Raw genomic sequence first — 22850 nt, 5'->3', positions numbered from 1 at the left:
AACCCTAGGTGTCTCCTTTCTCCTAGAAAATGAAATGGTCCAACACCTGACTTTCATCTCCATGTGGCTGTAGGACAAGGACGTTCTGAGTGTCCCTGTTATATTGCACGTGACTGGTTTTGAGCATATCTACATGACCAAATCCATTCTACTTGATAACGGTGAGAAGGGTGCAGCAGAGCCATGACAGCACAGCACCCATATGGAGATGAAATGCTAATATTGATGCCTTGGGACCAGCCTGGTGACACTGGAGGTGGAGGTGATAAATAGCAGGAACTAAGTGACAGCAGAGAGTATCTTGAGCTGAAATACATTTTCTGTGTCAGAGGAATGTGGAAACATCCTTGATGTCTGTTAATGAAACCAACACAACTTAAACAGAGAAAACTTTGCAGTAAGTATTGTGGTGGAAATAATAAATCAAATTCATTTGTGTTATAGAAATGGGCACAATAATATACTATTTTTTTTTTTTTTTTGGTTCCTAGGCAAGCGCTCTACCACTGAGCTAAATCCCCAACCCCAACATACTATTTTTTTAATGGATAATTAAATCTGTTATGTGGAAATGGTTAAGCTTTAGTGGTACTAAGCTACCATTAATGTAGTCCAAAGCATTCGGATGGCATGTGTAAATCGGTGTGCACAGTTAGGTTGTTTCTTTTCTTGTAGGTATATAGCAAGATTATATTTTTCTGTAAGTTGACCCTGGCTTGTTTGGGCTACTGTAGCATCAGTAAACACAAAATTGCTTCATTTCCAGCCTGAGACACTAAAAAGGCCATGCATCTGACTCTTTTTATTATGCAGTGCTAAAGCTACAGAAAGAGCTGGTCTGCTGAGGTAGTACTTGTAGGAGAGCAGAGCCACCCACAGATCTTTGCTGATAGGTATTGTGAACGAGAAATGGCTTCTGCTGGTTTAGATCGCCATGACTTCTTATAGTAGCATAGTGTACTCTCTGGATGGTCCTCAAAGTTTCTCAAACTTTATTCATTCATGGTTTTGATGTGTATTTACATTCCTTATCATTTTACAAAGCATTTTATTTATATAGATTTTATTCTCTCTCTCTCTGTGTATGTATGTGTGTTTTGTGTGTGTGTATACGTGTGTTTTGTGTGTGTGTGTATATGTGTGTTTTGTGTGTATGTGTGTTTTGTGTGTGTGTGTGTGTGTTACCTATGTGTGTCTGGGTAGATATATGGAAGTCCAAAAAGGCATCAAATCCCCTGAAACTAGAACTAAGGAGCCTGAGTGTCACCAGACATGGACGCTAGGAGTGAAACTGTGGTGCTCATCTTAATTTTTTTATTAATCATTTTATTTACATTCCAAATGCTGTTCCCTTCCTGCCCCCCCATGAGTTCTTCACCTCATGCCCCCTCCCATTTGCTTCCAAGAGGGTGCTCCCCCCTCCCATCTTACCCTGTTAGCATCCCCCTTCCTTGGTGTATTAAGCTTCTATAAGATTAAGCACATTCTTTCCCCCTGAGGCCAGATAATATGTAGCAGGGTCACGAACATGCCTATGTGTGCTCTTCGGTTGGTGGCTTAGTCTCTGGGAGCTTTTAAGGGTCCCAGTTAGTTGATACTGTTATGGGGTTGCAATTCCCTTCAGTTCCTTCAGTCCTTACCCTAACACTTCCTTAGGGGTCCCAACCTCTGTCCAATGGTTTTAAACCTTAAAGAAATGCAGCTTTATTCTAAGCAATGCACATGGTGCATACTAATTAAAATTCATAAAAATATGTGGCTATTAAATGTAATCTCACACAGCACATTTTGATAAACACTAAGGTAGAATGGATTGTTGCCCGTGTTTCAGAAAGAAACCCTGTTTTCTCGTACTGTCGTATTGCTAAATGGATGTGATGTACCTGTCCAAGTGCCTCCTGAATATTTGCCTCATTTCCTATACACCAGCAGTGTTGTCATGTTTGGAATGAGAAGCTTCTCTTTGCCGTAGGTGGCGCTTTCTGTTTGGGTTCATACTGATGTAAGCGCTAAGAACCAATTACTGCCGAATGCTCAGTGGGTCATCTATATTGTTTCTTTTACAGTTCAAAAAGCATAAAGGAAGAGGGGGCAGAAAATGCAAAATGTGCAGTATTGAGGAATACTGTCTTGTAAGTTACAGCCGCTGCACTCTCGGATTGCAGCAGTTGAACCAGCTTGCTCAAAACCTCCACCACACTTGGGTCTGTTGACGTTACATTATGGAATGGGTTGGGAGTCCTGAGGCCTCACTCCTTTAGGAATTATAGGTTGTCCTCCATGGTTGCTGGAGGAGGAAGAGGCATCTTCAGTGGTCACTGGTCCGTGCTCCTATAAGGAACCTTAACTGAACTCACTGGCTCACTACAAAGCAAAAATCAAGATACGAAATTATAAGGAAGATTGGGGAGAAAAAGGGAACCTATGGCCATGAAGAAGATGAGAGAGGGTAAGGGGTTGAATGTAATTAAAATAAAATATATGCATGTACAAAATGTTATAATAAAATCTATTATGCATAATTAATATATGTTAATAACAATAAAAGCTATTTGCTTTCAATTTACAGATTTGCCTTAAAATTTGAATATCATTCCATATCTACTAGGCTGCTTCCTCAATGTTCTCAGGAATCAGAAAGGTCTATTATGAAGTTAATACATGTGTGGACATATATCACTTAGAAACCATACCATCTGTTTATAAAAACTATTAAAGTGAACAGCATCATCAGTGCAGTGATCTAATTTGTATATGCAAATGTGAAGGTGTATAGGTGTATAGGGTAGACGCACACATTTTTAAACGCTTCCTTATTGGATCTATGAATACTTGCCCTTTAACATCAATTAAAATCATTATGTATACAGCTGGTAAATCCTGTCTTATGGGTGACAAACACAGGCTCATGCATAATTACCCTTTTCCAACAGATCGAATACATTACAGGAAGGGGTAGAGGATATTCTACAGGGGTGACAGCTAAGACAAGGTCTTGGAAATATGTGCTACTTGGTACTATCTGGTGTCAAACTACAAGTAACCCATGCGAATTTGCATCCTTTGAACAATACACTTTCTGAATGCAATTCACATAAAATAGGAAGCAGAGACAAATAATTTAGATATTGGAACAAATCTGATACCATAAAGAGATACAGATAAAATAATGAACAATCACGTTAGAGGCCACCTACATAACCGCAGGGAACATGACAGATTTTGGCAAATACTTGAAGAGTTGTCATGGCATGGTAATAGACTGACTCAACTAAGCTGAGGAATTACAATGGGTAGATGCACACAGAAAAAACTTAGGCTTAAAGTATAGTTTTAATTGCCTGAGTATTCATAAAATCTCTCTGTGCTTAGAAGTTTTCTAGAACTCTGATATTAAAAAGAAGTTGTTATCAACTGTCTTTATATACCTTCTGGATTTGACTATTTGCTTAGGTATAAGAGAAAGACAATTTATTACAAGTTAATAAAATATTTAAAATATTTCAACACAGTACCTTTCATTTTCTCTTAATATTTCTCTTCCCTTTCTCCAGGTGTAGACAGGTCTTGGGGATGCTTTCGGCTTGCACTCAATGACAACTTCACCACCCACTTTGACAAGTGTTACTCTTTTTAAGAGTGTTCTCGAAAAATCTGGACTTTCAGCTAGAGAAAATATAGAAAAATAACAAATTATTATGGAAGGAATAACAACTTGGCTCTTTTTCTTTCTGTGATAGTTACTTACTATATATCATCAGAGACAGGAGCTAAATTTTTTTTTTTCTGATAGAAAACATGTAGCACTGTATGTTTGGATAGGTTATTAAAATTTAATTCATGATTTATATATGACAAAGTGCAACTGTTCTATGGATGTATAACTTGATGGATTTTGTATCCTCCTCCACGAAGATCAAGATAGAAACATTCTTAGCCCCCTGTGGAGGATTCTCTTAAAAAATTTATTCCTCCTTCAAATGGACAAAACTTTAAAAATTTAAGAGAAGCAATAGGGAAAGAAACAAAACAAAAAACCACATTTGGCAAGTTTCCTGATTATGTATGCTAAAGTGGCCCCTTTCTCTGACAGTTACCAGTTTTGGTCTACAACACATCATTCTCTCTCCCTCCTTCCTTTGTTAGCTTCTTCCCTTCCTCCCTCCCTTGCTTCCCCTGTGGTCTTTCTCTGTCTTTCCCTTTATCTACCTCTGTTTCCCTTGGTCTCTCTCCCTCTGTCTATCTCTCTCTGTCTGTCTCCCTTTTTCTGTCTCTGTCTCTCTGTCTCTCCTCTATCTCCATTATCAAATCCTTATATGATTGCCTTCTGTGAGTTTCTCCTTACAAAGAAGGGATCTGTTCAATTCTTGTCACCGGTACTCAATGCAATGTTTGTCCTATTTAGAAGAAATCATTGGCGTTTGGTATAAAAATTTAGAAAACTGTGTTCCACAGTCACTTCTATTGCTCTAAAGAATCCCCTCACATGGAAACGTTACACTGTGCTAACATATTAATAAAATCAAACAATTACTAGTTTTCTGAAAGAAAACAATCATCTTTAGCCTCACATAAACAAACAAATTAATTAATTAGCCTGTATGAGAGATCTCTGTTTTCCTCTGAGTGTGTTTAGTTAACTAGGGAGGAGGAATTTTTGAATGACCAGATGAACTTTTTCTTTTGTAATTTTTTGCCTTGTTTAAAATTTCTGATAACTTACAGTTTAACTTCAAAAGGAAGCCTTCAGTTCATGGTGAAGACTATTTAAATTCAAACTATAAATGCCATAAGTAAGGACTTAAAGTGAGTATGTATACACACAGGTGGGGTGCATAGCCACTTATTTTTAAAACAATTTAAAATTTTTTTCATATGCGTGCTGTTTTGTCCACATGTATGTATATGTACCACTTGCAATTGGTGACCATAGAGGGTGGAAGACGGTGTCAGATCTCCTAGAACAGGAGTTATAGATGCTGGGTGGCAAGTCATGTAAGTGCTGGTAGACAAACCTGAGCACTCTGCAAGGGCAGCAAGTGTTCTCTGCTGAGTCACCTCTCATCTTCCTATAGGCCCATTTCTTGAACACACTCAAACCATACCTAGTGATTTTTTTTTCATCTTTATTAACTTGAGTATTTCTTATTTACATCTCAAATGTTGTTCCCTTTCCCGGTTTCTGGGCCAACATCCCCTTAACCCCTCCCCTTCTCCCTCCATATGGGTGTTCCCCTCCCCATTCTCCCCCCATTACCACCCTCCCCCCAACAATCACATTAACTGGGGCTCAGGCTTGGACCAAGGGCTTGCCCTTCCACTGGTGCTCTTACTAGGATATTCATTGCTACCTATGAGGTCAGAGTCCAGGGTCAGTCCATGTATAGTCTTTGGGTAGTGGCTTAGTCCCTGGAAGCTCTGGTTGCTTGGCATTGTTGTTCGTATGGGGTCTCAAGCCCCTTCAAGCTCTTTCAGTCCTTTCTCTGCTTCCTTCAACGGGGCTCCCGTTCTCAGTTCAGTGGTTTGCTGCTGGTTTTCGCCTATGTATGTGATTTTTTTTTTTAAATGAAGGACTGAATTGAACCTGGGGCTTCCAGCACTCTAATATAGTGCTGTGTCTACAGAGCTCTTATAATGTTTTGAATTTTGAAATAATTCATAGTAGTAAGTTAACCAGACTGACTTTGCAGTGGTTGTAAACCAGGAATACCTTGAACTTGTAAGACTCCTGTCTCAGCCTCTTCCAAAGAGGTGATGATAGGCCAATACTACCTTATCCATGACTAGTGATTTTAAAAATTCAAAGCAAGCTATAGCAGAAATATTAAGGGCTTCTGTGGTAGAAATATTTGTCAGAATTGACTAGGTACAAGTAAAGTCGAGAAGGTTACTGAGTAATGGGGTGCTCCAATGCATACACCAAGCTGGTATCACATGGGAAGCTGAAATTAAATGAATCACTGAGCTACTGGCATTTTGTGCTCGTTGTTTGTACTTTGAATTGCTAACAATCTACAATTCAAGGAACACCTTGTTAGAGGTTAACCACATTGACAAATAGGGCACAAGTCCAGCTGTGTATAATAAAAATTGTACATTGTAATATCGTACTACTAATAATGTATCACCAGTATGGTCTACAAAGTTACATCACAAAAGTAAAAGGACTAATGGAACAGATCATTAGGGCAGGCCTATCAAACACTTAGGGAATATGACACTAACAAAAGATCTTAGGAAATATTATATATGACTAAAATGTTATAATTAATATATGAAAGACATAAAAATCAAATATTTTATAAAATTTTAATTCCCTTCCTCCCCCTCCCATGGTGTGTGTGTGTCTGTCTGTGTGTATGTATGTGTGTGTGTGTGTGTGTGTGTGTGTGTGTGTGTGTGTGTACAAATATAACTAGGTGGAAGAAATGAGGCTCAAATTGCAGAAAAGTTAAGCACTACTGATTAATGAGGTATATGGCAGAAATTGCATCAGCAGACTATGGGTGAATGACATTGCCTGGTGTCACCTTATTCCACTGCCTAGCTGTGTTGATCTACATTGCTAGCCTATAGGTACAGTGGCTTTAATAGTAAATCCATGAAATGTAAAGTAGTGATTCCCAGCCTACCCCATGCTGCAGTCCTTGAAAGCAGCTGTGGTGACTTCTGACTATAAAATTATTTCTTTTATTACTTCCTAACTATAATTTTGCTACTGTTATAAATTGTAATGTAAATGTCTGAAAAACAGGAAACCTGATATTTAATTCCCTGTGAATGGGGCATTTGACCCCTAAGGGGGTTGTGATCCGTAGGTTGAGAACTCTGATGTGAAGCATTTATGCTATATTGATATCTTCTACTTAGGATTTGCTAAGACAGCATATGTAAGCTATGCTCTGTCATAGCAAAACGTTTTGGCAGAACAGACTCCTCAAATTAGGTAAACATCCAAACTGACACAAAAACATAAAAATAAAATCAAGTCTTCTAGAGATGTTTTAAAGGGAAAATTTGAAATAATGTTACAAAGCCTTTCTCATAAAAAATCTCTTCTTACCACTCTATCTTTCTACACAGCTGCATTTATCACTCTAGGCAGATATTTTCATCTGTTCAGGAGAAATTCTGCCTCTGCATTCAAAATGAGGTTATATAAATCAAACTGTGCACTACACATGGGTGTATTTGTCAAAAAAAACCCCCATATATTGCTTTTTCAGAATTTGAAATTGCAGGGTATCAGACACAGAGAAAGCAGAAAACAGGACTGGTTTAAGAGGCATTTGTAATATTCCAGTTACAGACAGATTACCTTTTGGATATCATACGATGAGACTGGCTTGAACATCTTTCACTCGTAAAAATAAAATTACACAGCAAATACTTTCCCATTGTCTGGACCATTTGTTTCTGATATTGTCTAACCCTGCAAACGTATCAGTTGTTGCCATAAGCTGTAGTGATTTCTAGGGCAGGACTAATAGAAGCTTTAGTACATTCAGGATACAGGTTTCTTAACATTCTGCTATTTCAGGATGTCTTTGTGCACTTGAGATGCACTTCAGCTTATAGAAGGGCGCTTTTCCTAATGATACCCTATATTTACTCTGATTCACCCAAACCCTGGCCTAGCACAGGCTGAGAGTAAGAGGAAATGGATCCTTTTGGTCCATTCAGCACTCACAGGTTGGTAGTTCTGCTAGATGATGTTGGTAGGAGCCACAGGAGGGCAGCATGAAGACAGTCTTTGCTCAGACAAACCACTGAGTGCCAGAACTAAACTGTCAGTGGTTCTCATAGCTTTGGGATGAGAAAACCCACATAAGTCTGGGAGCAGCCGACAGATTTTTGCAGGGGTTCATTTGCTGAACCAAGTAGACCCGGAGAATAGCATTTCTCATGTGTGTTTCTAGAGGGCAGTAATCCCTCAGTGCCAGAATGCAGCAGCCCTCTTCCACATGGGAGGTGCAACGTTTAGCTAGTTACCAGTGGTCTGCATTACACTAAACTTAGATTATTTATGAAAAGCTGTGGAAATCCATCTATGCAATTCACAACTATTCCTATTTAATTAATTAAATGACTCTTGGTCACATATCCAGGGTATCTAAAGTGGCCATCAGAACCCTGGGAAATAGAGCTTCTCTCTGTGTCTGAGTTATGTCATTTCTCAAGAGCAATAATAAAACGATAATCCGTTGACTGGATATGCAGTGGTAATAACATTTGGGAAATCCAAGAGTGCAATGTTTTACTACATTACTGGAGAGGAAAGGATAATTCTGCATGCCTGTTCTGTCACAGCTGGCTTGTAGAAACATCACTGGGAGCATTGCCAGTGGAGACTATTAGGGCTGGTGCTTTTGGAAGTTTCTAATTTCATATTATTTTAACCTGTATCTATTATCTTTAGCTATTACCTCACCGTCCTATAAAAACACCCAGAGCAAATGCATTAATTCTAATCTTTTAGTGAAGAGGTAATGGAGATAACAAACCACAAACCTCAAGGCTCTCCTAGCTTGCTGGCTAAGCGGAGGGAGTGGGAGTGTGGGGGTGCAAGTGTGGGGGAGTTTCTGGGTTTAAAATCTGGCCTCCCTGATCAGGAAGATATACCCAAAGAGAAACTTAACACAATCCTGGAGGAGAAGATTTTCTTTCTTTCTTTCTTTCTTTCTTTCTTTCTTTCTTTCTTTCTTTCTTTCTTTCTTTCTTTCTTTCTTTCTTTCTTTCCTTCCTTCCTTCCTTCCTTCCTTCCTTCCTTCCTTCCTTCTTTCTTTCTTTCTTTCTTTCTTTCTTTTTTTATCAGCATGATGTATCAATTCCAATAATTCTGATGCCTACATTCTATCTCTTTAACTTTAGGCTGATTCACTAATAACCTCTTTGTTTCCTAAGATCCTAACAACTCCTGCTCCTTTGGGTAAGGCATTATAAAGCAGAAAAAACATAATATTTACAAAGTTATTTGGTGGGCCAAGAAAAATAAATACACATGTTGTACAAAAAGTACTAGTGGTGATTAAGTGTTAGTTGTTAACACAACAGGAGATGGGCTCTTGGGCATGCCTATGTGGGATCATACTGATGATTTAATTGATTTGGGAAGGGCAATCTTCACTGTGGGGTGCTGTCCACAGTGATAGACACAGGGTTGGGCAGCTACCTGCGACAGTGGTGAATGAGCCCTTTTCCCCTAAGTTGCTTGGGTCACTATATTTTAAAGCAGCCTGACAAGAAGCTATAGCAGTCCTTATATGATACAGAGTAAGAAGCTAACACACTCCCTCCACTACTATTTCCAATGCAGTAACAACTTCTACCGAAGGCATTGGGGGTCTTGTATGCAAGAAAATTTCTTACAATCACAGAGCTACATCTTTGTTTAAAGCAAAACAAACAAACAACCTTACACCCAACTTTATTTGGAAATAATTGTTAGTTGCTCACAGGAATTGCAAGAATGATGTAAAATAGTCCCTTATGTCCATCACCACACTTCTCCAATGATTGAGTGGCAGGCAACAGAGCAGATAACAGAATAAGGAAGCTGGCCATTAGGTATAGATTTACCTATAAACTACAGAGGTCAAGATAAAGAAATGACTGCAAAAACATCCTTTTCCTCTGTAGTCCTATCCTGCCTTCTTGACTACACCACCTTTAACCCCTGGAAAAAACCAATTTCTCTGTGTGCTTTTCCCATATTGAGACTGTTTTAGACATGGAGAGAATCACCCAGCATCCAAGCTTCTGGTATGTCCTTCCTTTTTTTCCAGTGAACTCCATACTATGCATCCAAACAGCATCTCTGTAGTACTGATGGGTAAAGCCTAGTGTGGATATGAAATGTCACGTTAGTGTCAGCATTACTGGGTCACGGTGGCTGCCAAAGAGCTTTTCTGCAGAGACACCATTTCAAGATCTCCCAAAGATTTCTCTGCCAACAAGTTGAATCAAGCGTAGCATTTTTTTTCCTTTCTATGAAAGATTTGAAGATCCAAAGACTAATTAAGTAAATATAGGAAGAAGCCATTCATTTCAGGGAAAATACTTTATCTCAGTACTCTAAATCATTCTTACATAATGAATGCCTTAGTAGGGTTTAAATCACTAACCTCTTGTTAACCTCAGTTGACTATCTACATAAAGATAAAAAGGCATTGTGCATTTTAAAACTGGTAATTACATTGACCTTCTTGTATCTATTCAAAGGCTATTTCATTGTACTTAGCAATTCATCCTTAACCCTTATACAAACCCATAGCAAGAAATATATACTGGTACAACGCTGTGTATTATATTATGATACGTAACTTTATTTTGTGAGAGAAATATTTCCTGAAAGTAAAAGAGAACCTCTGAGGTGGGACAGTATTGTTGTGGTTTGCCCTGGAGTTATCTATATTTTGATGCTAATTGCACTGCCCCAAGGGAATCAGGTGACTTCACCAGAACCTTCTCCCCCATTGAATTTGTAAAGTACTGGTGAGGGGCAGGTACAGGATAGAAGGAGGCCTGTCATTGGATGAGAAGGAAGGATGGGGGGAGAGAAGTTTGAAGGAAGAGGAGGAGACTGGGATAGAGAGGAGGAGAGACAAGAGGAGAAGGGGAGAAGCCATGGCAGGACAATATGGCAAGTGACGTTAAGATTCCACGCGTACCTTTACAGGTTGTTACAAATGTTCTTAAGGGATGGATGGTACTGGGCTTTGCATGTTTGGGTGTGTAATTATATCTTACCAATTGGGTCAAAGATTATTGTGTTGTGTGTTCTTTAATGTGTAGATTTAAGTGTAATGGCGTGTGGGGCGACTGGTCTGGGCCGCCGCGGAGCTAAGATGTATTTCCGCCAAGATATCTAGCGGGGTAAAAGAGAACCATACTCCTTTTATTATTATATTTTTACAACCACACAGTATGGATTATAAAACTCTAGTGGTTAATAAATGATACATTTTACTTTTAGTTATTATTAGACCATTACTTGTCTGTTGTTTGTTTTTAAAGACAGGGCCTTACATAGCCCCAGCTAGTCCTGAAAGCACAATGTAGTTGAAAATGACCTTGAAACTCTAATCCTCCAACCTTCATCTCCTCAATGCTGCAGTTATAGATGACATGAATGTGTCCATTTTATATGGTACTAGGAATTCAATCCATGGCCTGGTGTGTACTTGGCTAACTACTAACTAAGCTATACCTCTACCACCATAAATTTTGCTAGAGTAACAATTAGTGTCATTAGCCATGTAACCAAGCATAGTATTTTACATATAGTACTATGTATATGTTGCTTTGATACTTTTCTTAGAAGAGAACTCTGGGGTTTGGATCATTTCTTCCTCATGATGCTTTGCCTATGTCCTATATCCCTTTCTTCCCTGGTACTATTAGATATAGATTTTTTTCTTTAAATCCCAAGCCAGGGCATTGGACACTTGAATACATAAAGTGTTAGACCTCAATTAAACTGAGCATACATAGCATATAATAGAAGCACATAATAAAAGAATTAGCTAACAATAATTATCTGATATACTTATACTCACAAATCACCTGAACATAGGGTATATTCAATATTTCAAACAACTAAACAATATACCAAGGAACCTGATTTGTGGCATCTGCCAATTTCTGTGGCGTAAATAGTCCACCTTTGCTGGTTTCAACATGAAATCACCAAGGACAAACTTGAGATATGCAGAATCAGCTCCTGTCAATATGAACTAGCTCCACTGGTTTTGATCCCTTTTCCTAAAGCACATACCCAGGGGATGGTGACAGCCTACAGGGTACAGGGTACAAGGGCCCTGGAGGTTTCAGCTTGTTGGATCCAAGCCATACTCTGAAACGGTGGCATGTCTTTTGTTTATTTGTTTCTGTTTTTGTTTATTTTCTAGGTATACCCAGAAGTGGATTCAGTATTGAAAAGGCAAGAAAAGCAACACTTTCCCAGTTTCCTTAGCGTGTTCTCTTTATTTTACAAATCTATTTCCTAGCCTCCATGAATCTAGGTATCATGGTGGTTTTAAGTGCTTCTGTTTCCATGGGAACATATCATAATGCAGAAGAGCTGTATGTGGAACACACAATAGAAACATACTCCTGGTTATCACACTTCTTCAGCAAGGCATCAGAAATGTTGTGCAGGCAGCCAGTATGCTACTCGCCATTGGCCAAGTTGGTTTTTACTCACATCTAAAAGACTTTATTAAAAACCATGTGCTTGCTAGGCAAGCACTCTACCACTGAGTAGAAGAATAACAAATGCTGGGATCTGGTTACAACAAATACCGGTTAAAAAAACTTTTCTTCCAGGACAGAGGTTTTGTTTTTGCTTTTGTTTTGTGTTGGTTTATGTTGTACCCATGCATAATGGGGCTGGGAAGGTAGATAAAATTGAACCTGGGTGGTATACGGAGAGAATAGCCTTGTCCTGCTTTTCCAGATTTTATGAAGGAGAAAGCAACCTGCTCTGTTGGCTTAGACTGCGGATTAAAAGACTTGGATCTAGACCCCAGATTTGGCATCACTGCCATCTCAGCTATTAATCATGTGAGTAAGTTTCTTAAGGCCACGTGTTAAGGAATACATCCTTCATGCATGAGACCGGGAAATTTCATATTAATTTTTCTCCTGGTCATGTGTTCCTTGGAACATAAGAAGTAGTACCAGCAGATAGTAAAGACACTTATTCCCACGTTGTCTCCCAGACCCAATATCAGATTTTGAATGTAACATCTCGGAGTAGTTCACACATGTAATAAAGATTAACATGGACTACTAGATCTTTGCTTTTTATTTTGGTAAGAATCACACATCATGAAATTTATCATCTGAGATGCTTTCCATATACAATCTTGTTAACTCTAGGTGATATTATTCAATAGATCTTTAGTACTCTTTCATTTTGCAAAACCGAATTTACACACCCATTAATTAAGGACTTCTCTTCTCCCCCTCTTCTGATCCATTTATACCTCTGCTTCCTGCTACTGTAAATTCAACTTGTCTAGGTGCATCATATAATGGAATTAACAGAATTTCCTTCATGGGATGAACTTACTTCCCTTCACGTGTCCTCATGGTTCAATGGTGTTGGAATGTATATCAGTGTTTCCTTCTCTTTGGGCTGAATAATATTCCTTTATATATGTACTGTATTTTACTATGTGTCCATTCATGACCAATTAGATTGTTTCAATTTTCTGGCCACAGTGAATAATGATGCAGAGATCATGAGTGTGCAAATACTTGCTTGGGATGCTGCCTTTTAATTATTTTGGATATATAACAAGAGGGAAGCTAGCTAGCTGGGTCTTCTGATAACTTGTAACTTCTTGAGGAGACACTATACAATTTTCTATAGCACTGCAACCTTTTCAGTACCATCAGTGATGCATAGGTTACAGTGTACTGAGCCCACTGCTTTCCTCTAGTTGAATTGTTTTGGTCAATTTCAAGTATTCTATTGTCCTCTTCTAGCATTTGGTCCTGTTTTTTTCTCTTCGTTAACTCCTCCCTCTCTGTTTAGTGGTGTGTGTTATCCTATAGGGTATTAGACAAGATCTCATTATGATTCTAATTGGTATTTCTTCTTGAATTCTATTTGTTGTTTACAAATATGTCTATTCAAGACCCTAGTATATTTTTATGTTTAGAGTTGAAAGCCTTTCCATTAACAGCTGAACCACCTCTCCAGTCCCTTTTTCTATTTTTAATTGGTTTGCTTCTTGCTATTTAGTTGCAGGGGATGGATTTATTTTTAGTCACGTAATCCCTATGCAAATATAACCTCCATTCTTTATATGGGTAGTTTCTGTCTGATATATTTTTATTAAAAGAGAGGTTCAACTGTGTTCTTTTAAATGTAGACACCCAGTTTCTACAATACCATATTAAATTGTGTGTGTGTGTGTGTGTGTGTGTGTGTGCGTGTGCGCAGGTATTCACATGCTAGAGCATGCATGTGGAGGTTAGAGGTCAGAGGATAACATACAGGAAATGATTCCCTCTTGACACCTTGTGAAATCCTTGGAATCAAACTCGGGTTTTCAGGTCTGTGGACGAGTGGCTCTATCTACTGAAGCATCTTTTTTAGGTCCCACTAGTTGCAAGGACTGTTTATGTGTACATGCCAATATGCTTGGTTGTATTTGGGCACCTTTGCTGAAAGATATTTGGTAATATTTCATAGCTTGTTTTGAGGGCTTTTCCTTCCCTTATAATGAATTATAAACCAATGTGCAGGAGTATACTGTATGGACACTTCGTGTCCTGGACTCAGAAATCATGAAGCTTCCAACTTTGTTCTTTCTGACATACTATTAGCTATTGATGCCAACCTCCTGCTACGATCTCTCTCTCTCTCTCTCTCTCTCTCTCTCTCTCTCTCTCTCTCTCTCTCTCTCTCTCTGTAACAAAAGGCTCTCCATTGAGATTCTATGTGACTGTGTTGGAGTTGTCAATAGATCTGGGAAGAATGAACATTTTAAAAGCATAGAGTCTTGAGTTACACATAGTCTACCTGTATTTTCTTCAGTTCTTTCAAAAATATTATGTAGTTTCTAGTGCACGAGTTTTTGCTCTCCCCTCTCTGATTACTCTTAAATGTATTTCTCTCTGATGCTATCATAGATAGAATTTCTCCTAATTTGCTTTTTTGGATTGGTCCCTGTTGCCATACAGCACTGTCACTGAGTTCTTTGTGTGTCTTGATTTTGCACCCTGCAGCTTTCCTGAAATGATTTATTAGTTCAATAGGCCTCAGTTGCTTTTGTAGCTGCTTTTGAGCTTCCGCTATGTAAGATCATGTCATCTTCAAACAAAGATTTTACTTTCTTCCTGTTCCAAGTTGGAAGCCTTTACTGCTTCTCCTCCTCTAATTGCTCTGCCTAGGACTTCCAGCGCTACACTAAACAATAATGGCAAGGGTGGGCATCCTTTATTTGCTCCCAATCATAGGAGGCTTTCAAGCTTTCAACAATGAGTGTGATATTGGTGGGCTGCTTTGTATGTGACTCCTATTACATCGAGGTATCTCTTCCCTCTATTTGCTGGATGTTCTTTTTTAAAATCACAAAATGGTGCTGAATTTTGTCAACTCCTTTTCTTCATTGACAGAAGTGATATTTGGTGTGTTTCTTCACACCATGAACCCTCTTCGAGTTTCAGATATAAATTCTGCTTGGTTTAGATGGATAATCCTTCATGCTCATAAATTTGGCTGGCTAACATTATGTGGGGGATTGTTTTTTCTCAACACAATGTAAGAGGAGATGCTGCAGAAGGCTTGAATAGAATCGGTGCTAATTCCTCTTAAATACTTGGTAGGATTCTCTGTGGAAGCCTCAATTCCTAGGCCTCTCTTCTTCGGTGGCTTTAACTGTGACTTTCACTTCCTTACTGGCTATAAATCTTCAGATTCCCTACTTTTTATGACTCAGCTGGGAAAGTTGCTGTATGTGGTAATTCACCTACTTCTTTTCAGTCATTAAGCTTAAAAAAATCTGTGCTATAATTTTCAATATTTTACTTTTTTATTTGTTGTTTTATTTGAGTCTTTTTATTGACCTCCATGAAGGCTTGGCAATTTTCTTCTTCTTCTTCTTCTTCTTCTTCTTCTTCTTCTTCTTCTTCTTCTTCTTCTTCTTCTTCTTCTTCTTCTTCTTCTTCTTCTTCTTCTTCTTCTTCTTTCTTCTTTCTTCTTCTTCTTCTTCTTCTTCTTCTTCTTCTTCTTCTTCTTCTTCTTCTTTCTTCTTCTTCTTCTTCTTCTTCTTCTTCTTCTTTCTTCTTTCTTCTTCTTCTTCTTCTTCTTCTTCTTCTTCTTTCTTCTTCTTCTTCTTCTTCTTCTTCTTCTTCTTCTTCTTCTTCTTCTTCTTCTTCTTCTTCTTCTTCTTCTTCTTCTTCTTCTTCCTTTTTTTTCTTTTTTTACTTTGTTTAGTTTCTTTTCTTAACTTCTTAGTTGTAAACCCAGGTTGCTTATCCGGTAACATCTTTTAAAATTATTTATTACTACCGATTTACCTCTTACTACAATTTGTGCTGCATTTATAAGTCTTGATATATTTTTACTTCACTCCAGAAATTTCCTAGTTCCCTTTTATTCTTTTTACTGTATACTGATGATGTAAGAATCAGCTGTTCAGTTTTTCATATATTTTTCCCGTTTTCCATCATGTTCTGTTTTCATCCCAACATGGTCAGTGAGGATGCTTTATATTATTCTAATATTCATAAGTCTGTTTGAGACTTCTTAGATGTGGATTACCTTATCAAATGTTTCAAGCGTGCTTGCAAAGAGTATTGGACTGAGTAGGGCTGCGGGTGTCAGTTATGTGACATGTGTCACATACTTATGTACATACACATACACATGTACGCGCACGTACACACACACACACACACACACACACACACACACACACACACAAATCATCCTGTGCTGGAGAACTGATGATTTTATCATGATGCAATATCGTTTCATATGACAGTTTTTCCCTTAGGATCTGTTTTTTTTATGATATGCAGATTTTTTAAAAAAATGCTTATTTTACCTGTGAGTATTTTGCCTGCACGTATGTATGTACACCACATGTGTTCTTGCTGCCCTCAGATGTCAAAAGAGGGTAGCAGATCACCGAGAACTAGAGTTACAGATGGTTGTGATCAATTATGTTGATGCTGGGATTTGAACCCCATTTCTCTACAAGAGCAACAAGTGCTCTTAACCACTTAGCAACTCTCCAGCCTCCATACACAATTTCTTAAAGGTAGCATATAGTTTCCATATTTTAAAATCCATTCAGCCAATCTGTCTTTTAAATGTATATCTAATTCATTTTATATTGGAGATAGTTATTGATGGAGAAGGAGCTAAAATTGCTGTTTTGTGTTTCTCTTGCTTGTTCTTTATCTTTTGCCCCATTTTCTTTATATATTCTTCTGCATTTTCTCGGTCATCTGGTGGCATGTTTTTCCCCTGACTTTGTACATATACCATATGTATGAATTTGATATACTTACATATTTGTGCTTAGCATCCCACCACCTTTACCTATGCTGCTGATGCGATAAGTTATTTTTAAGAACATATGTTCAAATTTATAGTTATAATTTGTCCATATATATTTTTCCCAGATGTAAATGTGACATTTGCACTGATATTTGGGTATTAAAAGACTGTGTTCATGTAATCATATATCTCTACATGGTAGTTTGATTGAGATTTCTATTTCATTATTTCATTCATCTTAATTCAGAAGAGATCCTTTAGTGTTTATTGACGTGCAGTTCTCTTAATGATGAACTTTTGATTTTTTTCACCTGGGTAGGTATTAATTTCTCTTTCATTTTTAAATGAAAGTTTTCTTATGTGTTTTCAGTTGGAAGTATTTTTCCCAGAATTTTCATTAGATCAACCTATTCCCAGTGGGTGGCAAAATTCATCCTGAGAAGTCTACTAACCATTTAACAGAATCTCCCTCCCACAGGAGATCTGTCACCTTTTCTTGCTGTATGCACACTCTTTTCCCCTTCCTGCCTTTGGACATTTTAATTATCATTAGTCTAAGTGTGTGTCTCTTTGGAGTCTCTCTAGGGGGATTTTGAACTTCTTGGATCTTTACACACATTTCTCTTCCCACCACCATTTCAGCCACCATTCATTCAAAGTTGATATTTAATACTTTACTTTCATTTTTCGTATTTCAGAATATGCATATAGTTCTATAGGATTCTGTCACACAAATTTCTTATGCTTTTCCACTTTCTGTGAGCTTTGCTCCTTTGCCTTCAGAATCTCCAATGTTTGGTCTCTGAATTACTGATTATTCTTCTTGGCTAAGTTGGCTGTGAAAGTTTTCAATTCAATCACTTCAACTTTTCTTCACTTCGAGAATTTGTTCTCTTTTTCTTCATCTTCTGTTTCCACAATTATTGTATTTTCCCCATTCTTCACTTCAGTTTAATTTTGTTATCTTAATCATTATGAATTGAAATTATGGTTAATTTGAATGGTGTTTTTTCTGGTAGTTGATAAATCTCTTAAGTTTTTAGAGCTGGATTTTAGATACTTAAGTTGTTCTGCCAAGTAGCCTATATTTTTGTATTTTCCTACAGAGGTTTGCAGTTCCGGCTAAGTAACTCCCAGAGTGTGTCTTTGAGAGTGGCTTTGTCTTTTTCTGAGCCATCTGGCAGCTGTACTGGTAGGATGCCCCTAGTGTTCACCGTACAGATGACTGTGAAGTCTTATTTCCAAAGCCGTGTTTCTGTCAGCATTTAGATTTAAGGAAAATAGAGACATCATTTCCTTCGGCAATGGCAACCTCCTTCCCTTCAGTCAAATCACAAATAGTCACTATATTGAATGTATCTTCCATATTCCCAACTGTCTTGAAGTAAATGTAGAAGTAGGAATTATTTTTCCGATAACTCCATTTAATGCTTAGATAGATGTTGGTGGCATGGATGGATAGACAGGAACTGACTCTTAATGAGTAATTAGTATGAACATGTCTAGTCTAATTTAACATGACTTATATCACTAAAGACTAGACTGGGAAGACATTCATTGTGTTAGGTAGCTAGATAGCTAATAGCAACCTTAGAGGCCATTGAGGAGGCATCCCCCCACCTCATTGTCAGCTTTGGATGCTCACCCCCCCCCCCCATGTTTCCCTGGTAATACGAGCAAGGGAAGAGTTGCTGTTGCCTTTCATGTGATTTAAAATGTTACTTGAAAAAATGAACACTTTTTCTAAGTCCTATTAAAGCCAATGTACTTCCTTATGGTCAAAAGAATGGCGTTTGCATGGATTGTGAGAGAGGGCAGATAATGCTTTCACAGCAGTTCTATCATGATGCAGAGAGTCTGTTAATAAGACAATATACAGTAGCCACACTCACATGAATTAAAATGATTCATTCACATTTTAACCATGGCCTTTCTTTGGCTATGAGAAATTATAATACATACCTCTGAGATTATTTTGTCTTCCTTTGGTAGTCTTTAAGGAATTTTATAGTACACCTTTGCTCAGCCTTTACATGGTAACTGGTCCAATCATTCTACCAGTGTCCTGGCAACTCAGATCATGGAACTATGGCAGCAATCCATGATACTGCTCTTATACAGGCAACTTTGATATGGCAGGCTGAACCTAACCAGAGATTTCCCAGGTAGAATATATTCAACATTTAAAGAGAAAGAGAATGCTTATGTCCAGAATTAAAAGGATATTATTGATCAGAAATGTCGGCAAGACCTGCTTCCTTGTTAGAAATGTGAATTTTCAGTCTCATCTCAGAAGTACTATCCAGAAATTTTGAAGGAAGGGTGCAACTATATTTTGATGGAATTTTATCTAGATAATTTTAGTTCACAGTAAAGTTTGAGAACTGAGACTGTAGGCAAAATTCTACGGTATTTGTACCTGACCAGTAAGAACATAGGTTGAAAACTTTGGTCCTCATTAGAATCACATTCAGATGGTTGTAAGGAATATTGCCTGGTTCTAGGTAGAAATAGAATTACTTGACATGCACATAGTACAGAATCAGAAGAAAGAGCCTCTAGATTTATTACAATTTGTAGTGAAATCTGATAATTACAAAATATATGGACTATTGATTTTGAGGCTATATACACATTTTTGGTCTGAAAAGAGTTAGGAAGAGTGACTCCCCTCTTACGTTGTTATAAACACTTTCAGGTTTGACAAAAGTGTTTACATGAGATTCCCTGGTTTTCACGGGGAGATGAGGTAACAGCAAATGTGGACTCAGTAACTTTCTAAATATATAAACTTTGATTCTGAGATCAAAGCATTTGCCTTGCCTCTTTGTAATGGTAGAGTTTCTATCTAGACAGTTGCATTTGGCTAAGAAAGACACTGGTCCTCTCATTAGATACTGCACACACTCCTCCATTTGATTATTTTGTTATTGTGGCTCAACGAGGCAGTTGAGAAGTCAGACTGAGATGCAGATAGGCACTTGTGAAAGTCCCTCTGAAATAACTTTTAGTTTAGCTTTAATGGTTTTCTAATTTGGAAGCCAATCATCTGGATAAATGCCAAATTAACTGGATAATTGCTCAACCCTGCACCTCACTTTAATTGGTTCATTGGTTACTTGATGTTGCTTGAGTGTCCTGCTAGGGTCAGATGTCCTCTCCCAATCAGGGCAATGGAATTTCCTTGAGATATACTCCAGTAGTGGCTGCCAGCATACATTTTATGTAACAGTTAAAAAAAAATCTTCAGGACAGGGGCAGCTTCTGTTTCATTTAAATCCTGCAAAATTCCTGTCATATTCAAAGAGTCAATCCACTTTCTCTTATTTGACCAAACAAAGCAAAGATTCTCTAGTACAATAATTATACTGCCCTTTATAGTCCATGAGGACTGGACAAAGTATTCAGGCATCGTGTTCTCTGTTTTCTGGCCTCAACTGCTATGAATGTTGGGCATTTGACACCTCTAAGCTATTCTCCTCTCTGGAAAACTGACTTTGGGAGATTTGCTTCATTCTTTACCCTATCTCCTAGTATCTCTCACCTAGGACCTCAGCTCTGCCACCAATGGGATAGTCTAGGGGCTAACTGAAATGTGTACTTAAATAAAACCAGCATCCCTGCCTTGAGGTAAAAATAACTGTGAGGTTTGATTTGTCTTTCAAAAATCTCCCCTCTGTATTTCACCTGGGCTAGCGGACTTTAATGAAGCCTTCTTTATTTCTGCTCACTGTTTCTTCTTGTCAACTCCTCTCATCTTAGGAACTGGGGCTGGAGAGCACCCCCTTACTGCTTAATAGCTATATGATCAAACCTCTGCTCTATGAATTCAGACATCTTCTATATCATAAATATCTGTATTGCATAAACATTCTGTATCAAACACAACAGAGAATTTCACATTTGTTGACTCATTGAGCAACACTGACACTTTGTGAACACGAGTAGAAATGTTACATTAGGATGGCTACATTTTATATAAGAAAATATGTGATTTAAACAGTTGTCATTAAGCTTATTTTGGGGGGTGGATTATACAGAGATTTTTTTATTATTACGATTTTATTTACATTGCACCTCACATCCCCTTCCCACAGTTCCTCATCCCATTCCTCCTCTTCCTTGCCTCTGAAAGGGTTCTCCCCATTCCCAGCAGCCTCAAGTCTCTCCAGGATTAAGCACATCTTCTCCCACTGAGTCCTGATAAGACAGACCTCTACTATATATGTGCAAGGGGCCTCTGCCCAGTCTGTGTATGCTCCTGGTTGGAGACTCAGTCTCCGGGAGCTTTCTGGAGTCAGGGTTGGTTGAGACTGCTGCTTCCTATGGGGTCAGCCATTAGTTTTAAACTGATTTATTTAACAAGCAAGTTTTCCAGTAATTTCAGGGTTGTAGTCACTTTAATTCTAATGTATTTATAGGAATAAAGGAGTGGAGTTATGCTTATCATTCAGGGGTTATATGTAGCTCACTAAGGAGTCCCAGGGATTGTAACCACTAAAAGAATTGCATCCATGATGTAAAATAATAAAGGAAACAAAGACTTGGAGGATTGGAAAAATGGCTCAGTGGGTAAAGATACTTGCCTCCAAAACTTTTGACCCGAGTCACATATGATACCAAAAAAAGAATAAAGGAAACTGTAATTTTAAAAGTTTAAAATATTTGGGTAAGGGTTCCCTTAGGAAATTTTTTTAAAAAGGTAACTTATAATTGGCCAATTAAAAACCAGGACATCTCTACGCAATGTTAATGCACTGACCTCAAGGTAAAACTCTCACCAGGCCCTGTGAGCCATGCACCTAATACTTCCATTAATTATTTAGCAGTTTCAACCCATTAGAAATAGACACGTTACAAACACATTAAATATCCACATGGAATGCATAAAGCGAGACCATGGGAAAAGCCTATTAAGTACATACTTCCTAGACATCTCTTATTCATGACATTAAGGCTATTATCAAGCATTAAAGGGAATCTCCTCTTCTGCACTGAAGAATCCTAATATTGTATCAATAGTTGAAAACAATATACTTTTTTCTTTCCTAATGAAAAGTATATAATTTCAATTCTCTTTCTGGTTTTTTTTTTTTTCAGTTTAGTCTCACAATACTAATACAAGTAATAAGAAATACGCTACGGAAGCCCAAAGAGTCAGAGTATTATTATTATTTTTTTTTGTGAGGAACAAAGTCTCTTCTGTAGTAAAAATCTATCATAGTTTATTGCAGTTAAGCAATATAAATCTGTGTTGAATTTTCAAAGGGCAAATGTCTTATCCCTTGAGTAAGACTGGGGAACTACACAGTCAACACACAAATTCCCTTACATTAACTCAAAATATATAATGTGACAGGTTTGGAAAGAAAAATGGGCTCAAGAGGTTTGGGGCTTTCAAATCTGTCATTTCAGAGTTTCTGCAATTAGTCATTAATATGATTTCATCTTTATGTCTTGAGCTAAATTTTGTCTATATGTGCTTTAGTCACATGAATTGATTTTTCTGGAAAGTATTCAGAGTTCTATATTTACAGGAAATCATGTCAGGTTCTTTCTGACTTCAGGCCACTTTGCTCTGCCTGGTACACTCTTGGTCTTTCTGTCTGAATTTCCAATCCATCTTGTGCAAGGCTCAGCTGTCCAATCCAGTTCATCAGCCAAACTGTCCTTCAGCTGCTAGCAATCGGTTTTCAATGGTAGTTTGGCCTGTGACTTTACTGGGACACACTGTGGTCCTCATGGTAACTGCAGCTACAGTAAGGACAGATACCTATTTCTAGGGATCTTTCACCTTCACTCTCTAGGCTCTGACCTGAAGTTGTCC

The 22850-nt window shown here is 37.9% G+C and overlaps 1 protein-coding gene across 7 annotated transcripts in view; it reads right to left on the bottom strand.

Moving 5' to 3' along the window:
- Positions 1-22850, bottom strand: part of Cntn4 (contactin 4) — a 993738-nt gene that overhangs the window by 152473 nt on the left and 818415 nt on the right. For all 7 annotated transcript variants that reach the window (NM_053879.2, XM_087655634.1, XM_087655636.1 and 4 more), the window contains 1 exon segment: positions 3516-3666. In NM_053879.2, the coding sequence (NP_446331.1) occupies positions 3516-3666 (151 nt within the window).

This window comes from Rattus norvegicus, chromosome 4, assembly GCF_021556685.1.
Source record: "Rattus norvegicus strain SHRSP/BbbUtx chromosome 4, alternate assembly SHRSP_T2T, whole genome shotgun sequence".
NCBI classification, from domain to species: domain Eukaryota; kingdom Metazoa; phylum Chordata; class Mammalia; order Rodentia; family Muridae; genus Rattus; species Rattus norvegicus.
This window is presented reverse-complemented; position numbering and strand designations above follow the sequence as displayed.